At 45.7% G+C, this 11,634-nt stretch overlaps 1 protein-coding gene and 1 long non-coding RNA gene across 3 annotated transcripts in view; one reads left to right on the top strand and one right to left on the bottom strand.

The window, feature by feature from the left end:
• Positions 1-3,289: 3,289 nt before the first annotated feature.
• On the bottom strand, positions 3,290-9,641 carry LOC308472742. Of its 2 annotated transcripts, none has more exons than XR_013983696.1 (2): positions 9,538-9,641; positions 3,290-4,484 (listed from the first exon to the last, which is right to left on the bottom strand). It is a non-coding gene; the product is annotated as an uncharacterized lncRNA (long non-coding RNA). The 2 variants fall into 2 exon arrangements; XR_013983697.1 differs by lacking the exon at positions 9,538-9,641 and adding an exon at positions 4,610-4,708.
• SRD5A2 (steroid 5 alpha-reductase 2) overlaps positions 9,316-11,634 on the top strand; it is a 37,572-nt gene continuing 35,253 nt past the window's right edge. Inside the window, exon 1 of the mRNA XM_080997804.1 lies at positions 9,316-9,683. Within this exon, the coding sequence (XP_080853930.1) occupies positions 9,349-9,683 (335 nt within the window). The 5' untranslated portion in view covers positions 9,316-9,348. The remainder of the gene's footprint in view (positions 9,684-11,634) is intronic.

Raw genomic sequence — 11,634 nt, 5'->3', positions numbered from 1 at the left:
AGGACCTGCCTTCCCAGGCCAGTTGGCAAAAGGCCTGCAAGGCAGGAGCAGGTCTACCAGGACTAACAGCCAAGATGTGTATTAGCTGTTGTTTCACACTTCCAGTCTTTAAGATGCAAATGGAGGTGGGAGTGGGGACTAGTAGCACTGGCCTCTAATACATGGCAAGTATTTCCAGTCCCAAACTCTCTGGCTCAGATTAAATATCTGATCCCTGTCTTGCTGTTGAAGCAAAAGTGAATGGCTACACTGGCAGACACTCCTATAGCATCCTGGTAACTCTTCTAACATCCACCAATCATGATGTTGGTCACCAAAGATGCCCATACATCAGCCATGCAGAAAGGTCTACATACAGTGATGGCAATGGCCGTGTGTCATCACTCAACCCAATACTCTCAAGATCTCCACAAACAATGCCAGAAAGAGACCAGTAGTCTCCACTCCAGCACAAGCTCCCAAGGCACTGTGGTTGGGTAGTCTACACAGAAATCCCAGAGGCATCTCTGAAGAAGAGTTTTGTCAGTATTCTTAACTGCAGTTGGAATTTGGGGGTTGTTCCTTGATGCGAATGGCTGCCAGACTCTGAGACCATGTAGGAAAGGTTATTTTGTTCTTTTGACGTTCAATTCTTTATTATGGGGAAAGCGTGAGGACATTTTTGGCACACTGACAAGCAGATCTGGGAACAAGTCTTCCTGCTATTCAGGTTGAAATCCATGGTGGTTGTGCCAAAATGTTAAGTGAAGTGTCTATGTAGGTTATCAGTAAATATCTGGTCTCTGCAATACTGCTGAGATGGCAGTCACAATAATATATACTCAAAGTCTGAGCTTGGGTGTGAGGATAAGGGCTTGCTTTTCTACTGCTTCTGAATGCAAAAGCTTTTCTTGAAGGCATAAGCACAGGTAGTGGGGAGCATAACAGAGAGAGCTGGTTCCCTATCCCCTCCCCATCTTATTTAGATGGCAGCAAGAATTATTCCAGATCAAGGGCTATCTCTGAACCCACTTTTTAGCATGTGATCCAGTTGCAGTTCAGAACTATCACGCACCAACCCTGCGTTAATTGCCAGATGAACATGCTTGATCAACTAAGTGTAATTTTATATATGTCTATTCAAGAGTGCAGTGGGACCTTCCCCCCAGTGTAGGCAAAGATCTCTTTGTAGATTAAAATGTGGTTTCTTTCTAACATTGAGACTCTTGAAGGACCTGGTGCCTGAGGGCTGCAAAGATTAACTGTCTCCTCTCTCACTGCAGGGGTCCCAGCTTGAATAAAATATTGTGGGGCCCAGGTAAGCCCCACCCCACATAATCAATCACATGACATGGTGCACACACACCACCTGAATGGCAGTGTCCACCAACTTTTTTTGGGGGGGGGCAGCTGCCTCAGATACTTTATTGGGGGGCCGAAGCTCCCACAGCCCCTAGGAGTTGGCTCCTATGCCTCACTGTATTGAAAACTTGATGAAAAAGAAACAAAAGTTAGCTTTTTCTTCCAGTTTGTATCCAGATCTAACACACTCTTTGCTTTTCAGTGCAACTAGTTGCTTTTTCCAGTGAAACTACTACACCTTCCAGTTGCACGTGAGCGAAACAGACAGTACTTAATTGCAATGAATATCAGCATATCTTTTAAATGAGGCACCTGTCACAACATAGATAGATGCTGATGCTGTTTATTCTTTACAGCCATGTAATAGGGATTATTCCTTGGCCAGCATCCAGAGGACAGCTTGACTATTTCTGCACACCAGGAGTGGGAACTTGAATAAGCCCTGCCCCACATAGTCAATCCCATGATGCTGTACATGGACACCATTTGAATGGCAATGCCCATCAACTTCGGAGGGGCCCAGCACCCTCAAATATTTTATTGGGAGGGCTGAAGGGACCTTGGCTGCAAACCAGGGTTTTTTGTGCTTGATTTCCCCAACCCCAACAGTAGCTTACGTCACTAGAAAACTCTTTTTGAACCTGGTTGGATTTCTAAAAGCACATGGGTGTCTGTTATTCAAAGTAGACGGGGAAGTCAAAAACCCTATGAGGCATATCCAAGCCCTTGGACCTGCCAGGGTAAGCTCTTTGGATCCTGGCCCATCTTTGATGAGGAAAACAATATTGACAGTAAAGGTAAAGGGACCCCTGACCCCTGACCATTAGGTCCAGTCGTGGCCGACTCTGGGGTTGCAGTGCTCATCTCGCTTTACGGGCTGAGGGAGCCGGCGTACAGCTTCCGGGTCATGTGGCCAGCATGACTAAGCCGCTTCTGGAGAACCAGAGCAGTGCAGGGAAATGCCGTTTACCTTCCCGCCGGAGCAGTACCTATTTATCTACTTGCACTTTGATGTGCTTTCGAACTGCTAGGTTGGCAGGAATGTTGACAGTAATGTTCCTTTATAGTGGGGGTGGCAAAGTGACTAACCTTTTTCTGCCCAATGGCTGCATTTCCTTCTGGGCAACCTTTTCAGGGGGGCACATGCCAGTGGTAAGCAGGTTCAGAGGCAGAGGAGAATAGAGCAATGGGTGTGATTTTTACCTTTGTACAGTAAAGTAGGTTTTACACAAACGGCCAATGAGTGTGAAGTGGGGCCAGTGAGGAGGAGCGTGGCCTGGGGGTGGGGGTGTGGTTAGTGTGGGGGGTACCCTTGAAGAGCGTTCCAAGGGCCAGATAGTTGTATCTGCCCCCCAGACCTGAGGTTCCTCATCCCTGCCTTATAGCAATGAGCGGTAGTGTGGAATATGGAGTTACATCATATGTCTCATACAATATCCTTAAGACTTCTGCTACAACTTTGAATTTCATATGTACTATATGCCAAAATACTTGATAACATTTCCAGCTGAAGATAGGCCATGCCTGGTTAGAAATGAAGAGACTAGTAAATATTTTGGGTGAAGCATCCAACAATTGCTTGGCAGGATCTCTGCAGTCCTTGTCACTCTCAGCTTCCCTTTCTGGCCCTTTTCTATTGGGAGATAGACCCTGCCCTATTGTACACTAAGGGACTGGGATGTTGCGGTGTGGAAAAGAAGTAAAAGTATGCCAAATTGATCATTTTTTAGATGTATACACATTTGCATAATTATTTTGCTCACCATATTTCCATAATATAATAATAATAATTTTAAAAGTATCAATGCATGTACAGTATTTTCCTTTATATATGGCCTTTTCTCTTTAGAAAACTGATCTTAGAGCCCCTCCAGTTGACCTGTACATTGAGCATTTATCCTGATTTACTTTCCAAAAAGCAAGAAGTCCGATTCTTTTTAAAAGTGGGTTTGTTGCACTAGGGTGACATAATGCTTTAATACCCTTTAACTGTGGAAATCTAAAGTTCCAGCATGTGCTTGAAACTTTCCCGCAAAATAGTGAGTCAGGAATCACCCTTAATTGTACTAAATAGTGTTATCTTGTCCTTGGTTGAAGTTAGTGTACAGTACATGCCCCTTTTTGCCCATAGGATGATTATATCTTTTCCCCCCAACTGCTAGACAGAACTCTCTCTGTACTCTAAGATTACATTATACATGTATAATTCCTGCATAGTTTGTTACATTGCCTGGAGCAAACAAATTGGAAGCTTGTAAAGGCAACTACTCCATCAATTTTTTTTAGAATGCAGGAAGACTAGAAAGTATGCTGTGTTCTATTATAAAATACATGCCAATCTGGTAATGGAGCAGCAGCAGACATAAGACTATTAGGCTAATTAAAAAAAAAAAATTGTTCAATGGGACGTAAGATTCCAGTAGCAGAAGAAACGAACTTGTCTTTTCAATAGTGCTCAATTTCAGTCAGGAAATATGAACTCTGTCCCCACTTGACCCTTTTCTGTGTGACTCTTACAATATTCAGTAGTTCTGTTAATGTTTCCCAAATCACATTCTTCACTATTGCTACAATTCACAGCTTCTCTTTTGACAATCTGTGCAGTGAGCCTAGTTAGAGATTAATATAACTTTTGGATTAATGAAAAAGAATGTGGTGGACTGCATCTGCTGTCCATTGAAAGACCACATTATGTGGCTAGGTAATGGATTTGGCCACAGCTGTGGAGGCAGAGTCTGTTCTCTTATGGTAACACTGTCAAGATACACCAAAATATGTCTGTATTGTTATTGAAAAAACTTCCTTCTCTTGGCGAAGGGCTATGCAGACCTATGGGTTGTGCTCCACTAGGCAGAAATAAGAAATAGCAGGCTCTCAAATGGACACAAGGAAATTGGTAATGCTGAAATGAATTTGACCCACAACAGTTTCCAGGGAGGTGGAATACGCCTTTACAAGTTTTGCAAGCACATCTTTGGATTTGACACTTGGTATCCTTCTTCTTTAAAAGATGGTGGAAGGGAAACAAACCAGTCAAATTGTGTGTTAATTTTTGATGCTGAAGTTTCTATGTTGATGTCAAATTTCAAAATCCAAATTGCAGAGAATTTGTTTTCTTGATTGCCTCTAAACCTTAATTTCACCTGTAAAGATGGATTATAAAAGCAAACATTTTTGTCATGTTAAATATACATTCCATGCATGTAATCTGTTGACTAACTAGGATTAACAGAGTATCATGACCACCAAGACCACAAAATTCTAGTACCTTTTGACACCATCTGTTTACAAGATCAGGCACTGCAGTTGTTCATTAGTTGTAGCTTTCAAATGTCTTCCATGAGGGAACTGCTTTTGGTTCAGGAATATCACAAATCAAGCTGTAATACATTGTTGCTTGGAAAGTGGATCCCCCCCGCCCAATTTTAGAGCCACCATCACTGATCATGAATGGCACAACTTCCTCCACATAAAGAGTCAATTATATTGTGGTTCTACTGCTGGTGCTCAGCGTGCAAAGAGAAATGGAAACTAATGGCTCTTAAGGTCATTGTCACACGCAGAGCAGCAAATCTGCAGACTCTGCTCTTCTGTGTATGTATCCTCTGCAGTTCCTTACAAGTTTTCTCAAGGTCCTTTCACAGGAGCCTGCCCCTAAAACATTTCTTAACCACCACCAATAAAACTGCTTACACATGCATTTCTGGTATCCCCCCCATCATTTAACCTTCCCTTTTAGAACAGGAGTCTTTATTCGATTATGGAATTACAAATAGGTCAACATGACTGTACTCTAGTTTTGCTTTACATCAAGCTCCCATGGCAGCCATTTTGTGACTGGTGCCTACAGCACACTCTCAAAATTCAAAATGTACCCACATAACCCACTGGCCCCAAATGTTTTGTGAGGCCTAAGCTAATGGATGGTGCATGGATATGGATCCAAAGAATTCCTGGCTGACATTTATTTGTACAGTGGTACCTTGGTTTACAAACTTAATCCGTTCTGGAAGTCCATTCTAAAACCAAAGCGTTCTTAAACCAAGGTGTGCTTTCCCATAGCAGCGGGGGACTCAATTTACAAATGGAACACACTTAACAGGAAGCAGAACATGTTTTGCTTCCAAGGCAAAGTTCACAAACCAAAACACCTACTTCCGGGTTTGCAGCGTTCTTAATCCAAGTTGTTCATAAACTAAGCTGTTCTTAAACCAAGGTACCACTGTATAAGCTGCTGGAACTACACATTATACGCAAATACACATAACAGACCCTGATAGTGTTTTTTCCCCTATTTGAGAAGATCAGGTATGGGAAGGAGCAGTTTTGCACAGGGAAGCAGCAGGGGGAGAGAGGGTGTTTAATTAGGAGACCAGACACTTGCTTGTAAGAGGCAACTCAGCTCTGTACGGATGAAGGGGAAGGGAGCTGCAGTGTTCTACTCTACCCACTCCTTCTACCCTATCAGATCAGGTGGGAAAACAGAGCACATTACACCCTTAAGCTAGCCTGATGCCCTCAGGTGTGAAGGATGCTGTCTGGTTGACAGTGCTGAAATAAGATTCAAGTGCCACTCTGATTGGATTCTGTATGTGGAATAGGCAAAGGAGTATGCGTGTATTGGGCCAGCTTTGCTAGTGACATTTCTCTGTGGGATTTTTTTTCTGGTGGGATTGATGGAGCTGAACTCTCAGGGCCTTTCATTTCATTATTTGGCGTTGCAGTATCCTCTCATCTGATCCTGCTGCTAGGACCTGCCCAATAAGAGGGTTCCAGAAGGCAAGGAGGGTGTACTGGATGAAGGTTTGTGCTTCAATAACCATAAGGCCGCAAAGTCCAGCGTGTTATTACACTCCTAAATAACCTAGAAAGGCTGAAAACAACAGCCAGGGCTGAGGAAATTATGAGCATCCAGATGTTGTTAGACTACAGTCCCCAACACCTCTGACCACTGGACATGCAGACTAGGCTGATGAGAGCCAAAGTCAAGCAACACCTAGGGGGCCACTGGTTCCCCATCCCCAAGGCCGTCCCCAAGAGTAGGCAGAGTCTAATGTGAGGGTGGAGAGAAGCGGCAGTGATGTGTTGAGGTACAAAGGTGTATGTGTGAAATGGGCCCTGGGTACCCTAAGCTAGCCAGCTGCCTTCAGATTCAGATATAGGACAGTGTCCCCTGGAGGCAGAGCTGTAAAGGGGGGGGGCAGCTAGCTAGGTTTTTTTTTGTCCCAGGTGAAGCCTCCAGGGGTGCGCCACTGAGGCTCCCAGTGTGTGTGTGCGCCAAACTGGTTCTTTGACCTGGGTGAAAGAAAAGATTGGGGACTAGCTATAATTGTTCCCATATTTAAAAAGGGCAACCCCTCTGATCCATCTAATTATAGACCAATTAGTCTCCTGAATGTGATCTGTAAACTTTATACAAAACATCTATGCCTAAAATTATGGGAATGGTTAGATCATAATAACTTGCTAGAAATTGAACAAGCAGGGTTTACATCCGGACGTTCCACCATTGATCACTGCTTAGTGTTAGATTACTTTGTCTATAAGTATGCGAAATATTGGAAAAAGTCATTATATGCGGCCTTTGTGGACCTAAAGGCAGCATTTGATTCTGTATCCAGGAGCAGGCTCTGGGCCAAATTGGCCAATATGGGTATTAACAGAAGGTTATTACTTCTGATGATTAAGCTTCATGAGAACAATACCCTCCAGATAAGACTTGCACAGGACGGCAGACTCTCTAGAGAAATCCCAGTCCAAAGAGGAGTTAGACAAGGATGCCTATTAGCCCCATTCCTATTTAACATCTATGTTAACTCCCTGGTCACATGCTGCCGTGAAATTGAAACCCACCCCCCTGTGTTCTCTAATGGCAGAAAAGTACCAATTTTAATGTATGCGGATGACGCTGTTCTTCTCTCTCAAACCAAAGTGGGTCTGAAACGTGCCTTAGGAAAGTTTAGTGACCAATGTAACACTGAACTGTTAACAATTAACTTTGCCAAAACCAAAATTGTACATTTTAACCGCTCCTTCAGGAAGGATAATTGGAGCGTAAAGGGAAACGCCATTGAACAGACTAAGACCTTCCAATACTTAGGCATTACTTTTTCTTATAATGCCAAATTCTCAACACACTTGACCACATCAGCTATATCAGCAGAAAGAAGTGCAAATGCTATCCTTAGATTATTCAGAAGGAAAGGAGCTGGCTTCCTCCCGATGGCCCTAACAGTCTTTCAGGCAAAATCTTTAGCCCAACTTCTATATGGCTCTCAAATTAGCCCCTCTGCCAACCTTAAGACCCTTGAAACAGTACAATCTAAATTCTTAAGATCATTATTTGCTACCCCTAAGTGTACACCCAATGCAGTCTTAAGGCAAGAGGCAGGACTGCCCAGAGTGGAATTAAAAGTCTGGGAACAAGCAATATCCCTCTGGCTGAAAATCCATTACAATCCTAAGGGTCTATTACCTTGCTTCCTGGCCGCAGTTCCCTATCCTCCTTGGCTTATGCAAATAACTAACAAGATCAAACAAATTGGCCTAAACCCTGAAAATCTTTTTATTGGAACTCTGAACAAGGCAAAAGCTACTATCACTCGGAGACTTTATGATATCGAATTACAACAAGAAGGCGCCCTACTCCCAGAGACGTATAGATGTTTAAAAGCTTGGCCTAATTTTGCAGCTGCCCCTTACTTAACTAACATCACTAACGAAGCCTATAGATGGGCTTTCTCTAGAGCCCGCTTTGAGACAATGCCCTCAGCAGTGCTGTACGGCAAATTCACGCGGGTTCCAATGCATGCGCGTCTCTGCCCTTGTATGTCTAATAAGGTAGAATCTGTCACACACATTCTTCTATCTTGCGAATTCTATAGTGAAGAACGAGTTCAACTTATTTTACCGCTTCTATCAAAATTTATACCCCTTCAATATTATTTGGAATCCTCCCCTGAAATTCTTCGAAAATACCTCCTGGAAGATTCCTCAAGCTCAATATCATATGAGGTGGCTAAATTTTGCACTTTAGTAATTAAGAAGCGTAAATCTCTTCTGTTGAATGGCACACTGCGAAGTTCCCTTGTGTAACCTTTTTTCTTTTCTGAAGTTGTTGCTGATTTCTTGTTGTCTGATCTTGTGGTGTTTAGTGTCACTGGCTTTGGCCGCAATAAACTTGAACTTGAACTTGAAAGAAAGCCTAGTTTCACCCCTGCTTGGAGGTTAGATTCAGCTGCCAGTTTGGTCATGGAATGGAAATGGGGAACCATTTTGCCTCAGGCCAGGGGTGCGAACTTGAATGAAATATTGGGGGGGGGGGCAACTAAGCCCTGCACTGCATCATCGATCACATGGTGGGGCACATCTACACTATTTGAATAGCAATGCCCATCAACTTTGGGGGGGGGGTGTCCCCTCAAATATTTTATTGGGGGGTGCAAGGGACCTCTGCCCCTAGGAGTTGGCTCTTATGCTGCAGGCCAGCCCTTGCCCACCGCTCTTTAAACAACAACAACAGCAGCACAGGTTTAGCACCGGGCTGACAAGATCCCAGAAAGGCAGCACCGTCTGTCTGTTACGGAGAGCACGGCAACAACAGGCAACCTCGTGGCCCCACGAAGACAAGCGCGAGGGGCCACACGAGGGAGGCACTTCTGGGCTCGGACAGAGGAGCGTGGAGCAAACTCGTCCTGCGCGGCTTTGGTGGCTCGGACCCTTCGATCTTTTCCTCTCTGCTCGAGAGATGGCTCCTGGTTCTCCGAGGGGGCTGAGCAGAGCGAGAAGTCTATTCTCGGGGACGGAGAAAGCACACCTCGAGGAAGCGCTCTGGCCATCGCTCGCTCGCTCGCCCGCCCCTCCTCTGGCTCCCGCCTCAGCTGCGAGCAAGCCAGCCCCCACCCCACCCCCTCCTCGCGAAGGGGGAGGCGGGCGCCCGGGCGGCCCTATTAATGGCGGGGCTGCCCTGCCGCGGCCGCCAGCGCCGAGCGCCCCCTCGCGAGCAGCATGCAATGCTCGCCGAGCCTGGTGCGGTCCCTCAGCTCCGTGCTGCTGTCCTTGGGGCTGCTGCACCTGTGGCTCTATAGCCACACGCCCTCCCGCTACGGCAAGCACGAGGAGGAGGAAGAGGAGCCGCCGCCGGCGCCCCCGGACCAGGGCGAGAAGAAGCCTCCGCCGAGGCGCCGCCGCGCCCACCTGTCCGCTCGCTGCGCCTGGTTCCTGCAGGAGCTGCCCGCCTTCCTGGTGCCCGCGCTCCTGCTGGCGCTGCGCAACCCGCCCCGCTTCGCGCCCCTGGGCTGCCGGCTCCTGGGCGGCATGTTCTGCGGCCACTACTTCCACAGGTAACTCAGGGGGCGAGGGGCGGCCGGAGAGCCCAGGGCACAGCGGCGCTTTCCCCCCGTTGTCCGCGCTGCCGCCAGGCGCCTCTCGGGTCCAGTGCGGCTCTCGGCTTCCCGGGGCTCTGATTGGCTCTCGCGACGCCGAGCGCGCCCCTTCGGCTTCCGTCTAGTTCAGTCGCGAGGGCGCCCGGCATCGAGCCGTCCCAAGTCCCCGTCGCTGGGCGCTTGCTTTGCCCGGTAAGTACGGCTGAGGTATGACAGCGCAGGTCTAGCAGTGCCTGCTCAGAAGCAAAGGAATTTTCTTATTCCCAGGTAAGTGGGGCCAGGATTGCAGCCGTGGTCCCATCCCACCCAAGGTGCAAATGTAAACGTTAGGATTTCGACCGCTTGCAAGCAAGGTGGATCGTAAATCGCTTATTGCGGGGGCAGAGCAGGGCAGGGCATTCCCCCTTGGTAGCTCAGCCGGTAGAGCACGAGACTCTTAATCTCAGAGTCGTGGGTTCAAGCCCCATGTTGGGCAAAAGATTCTTGCGTGGCAGGGGGTTGGATTAGATGACCCCCGTGGCCCCACAGAACTCTGCAGTTCTGTGATTTTATTCAGTCCTAAGTGCCATCGTATTCAGTGAAGCTTGCTCCCTGATACACACTATCTTTGACCAAGTCCCCTGAAACTCAGTGGGACTTGAGTAGGCAGGCATAGGCTTGCGCTGGAAGACTCTGTCTGGCTTACTTCTGTCTGAGCAAACATGCACAGGATGTCCCAGCTGTCTGATCAGGCAGGAGTTGGAGTGAAAATCACTTGCGTCGCAGCTTCACTCTGACACCAGAGTGTGTGGGTTTTTGTTGTCAATCTTTTATTGATGATAATTGACACACATAATTCCCCACAACCTTTAATTTTTCACCCTTCACAACTGCATATATCTGCTTGTCTTATTCTACTTCACAAATATATATACTAATGAATGTAAAGATGTTTGTTATAAGCATGGACAAATGGACAGAGTTTATTGGGAGGGCTGTGACAGATTTGCTAGATAGGGCAGTGCAAAGTATTTAATGGACTGGGACACATTCTGTGACATAAATCTGTGTCAATGTGCAAGAGTGCTTCCGGGAAAATTTATGATGGCAAGTGCCTGCTTTCTCTTTGCCACTGCATTTTGTAGCACGCCAAACCACCCTGTAAGCAAAGTAAAATAAAACAGATGGGGTGTCATGAGCAATTCCGGGAATGGAACTGGTTAGTGAACTTTAAACAACAGCCTTGTTCCCCTCTCCCGCCACCCCAAATCATCTTTGTAATTTAATTTTTCAGTTTCTGAAAATGTATATAACAAACAACCCTTGTATATCCCCACCCACAATAAACGTTCTGTGCATATACAATGTCAATAATACAGTCAAATATTTAACAGGCTTTTAAATAGTTTAGAGCTGATTACATCAGTTAGGTGTCTTTACTGCCCATCTTAACAGATTGTCCCAGAGTGAGTTGTGGGTAACTGGTGGTGAGGGAACAACACTGTCCTTTCCAGTGTACTGAATAAACATGTACCAAACAGTTTCAAAATTGTCTTTGGACTTTGTGTTTCTGAGTGCTCTAAGGTGCTTCATTAGTTTCTCCATAAGGGCTGTATTCCGTAATCCATCCCACCATACTTCTGGAGTTAAGTTATAAGCTGTTTTACAGTGTTGTAGTAATATATTTCTAACTTGCAGACATGAGAAAGATTAGGTTCTTTAGCAGTAAATTCTTATGGTAATCTATAAACAGATTTAATAAAGCTAACCTCAGATCAGGCTGTATCACCTGTCCTGTAATAGAAGAACATTCTTCAAAGACAATTTTCTAAAATAATGGTATAGATTTTCATTCCCACCACATGGAATTATGAACCTAACTGTTGACATTCTCTCCAATTTAAAAACTTGGATGAGAGCTTAATCTAGG

This window comes from Podarcis pityusensis (genome assembly GCF_964106645.2).
Source record: "Podarcis pityusensis genome assembly, chromosome: 3".
Classification (NCBI taxonomy): domain Eukaryota; kingdom Metazoa; phylum Chordata; class Lepidosauria; order Squamata; family Lacertidae; genus Podarcis; species Podarcis pityusensis.
Note: the sequence above shows the minus strand (reverse complement) of the source record. Positions and strands in the feature narration are given on the sequence as shown.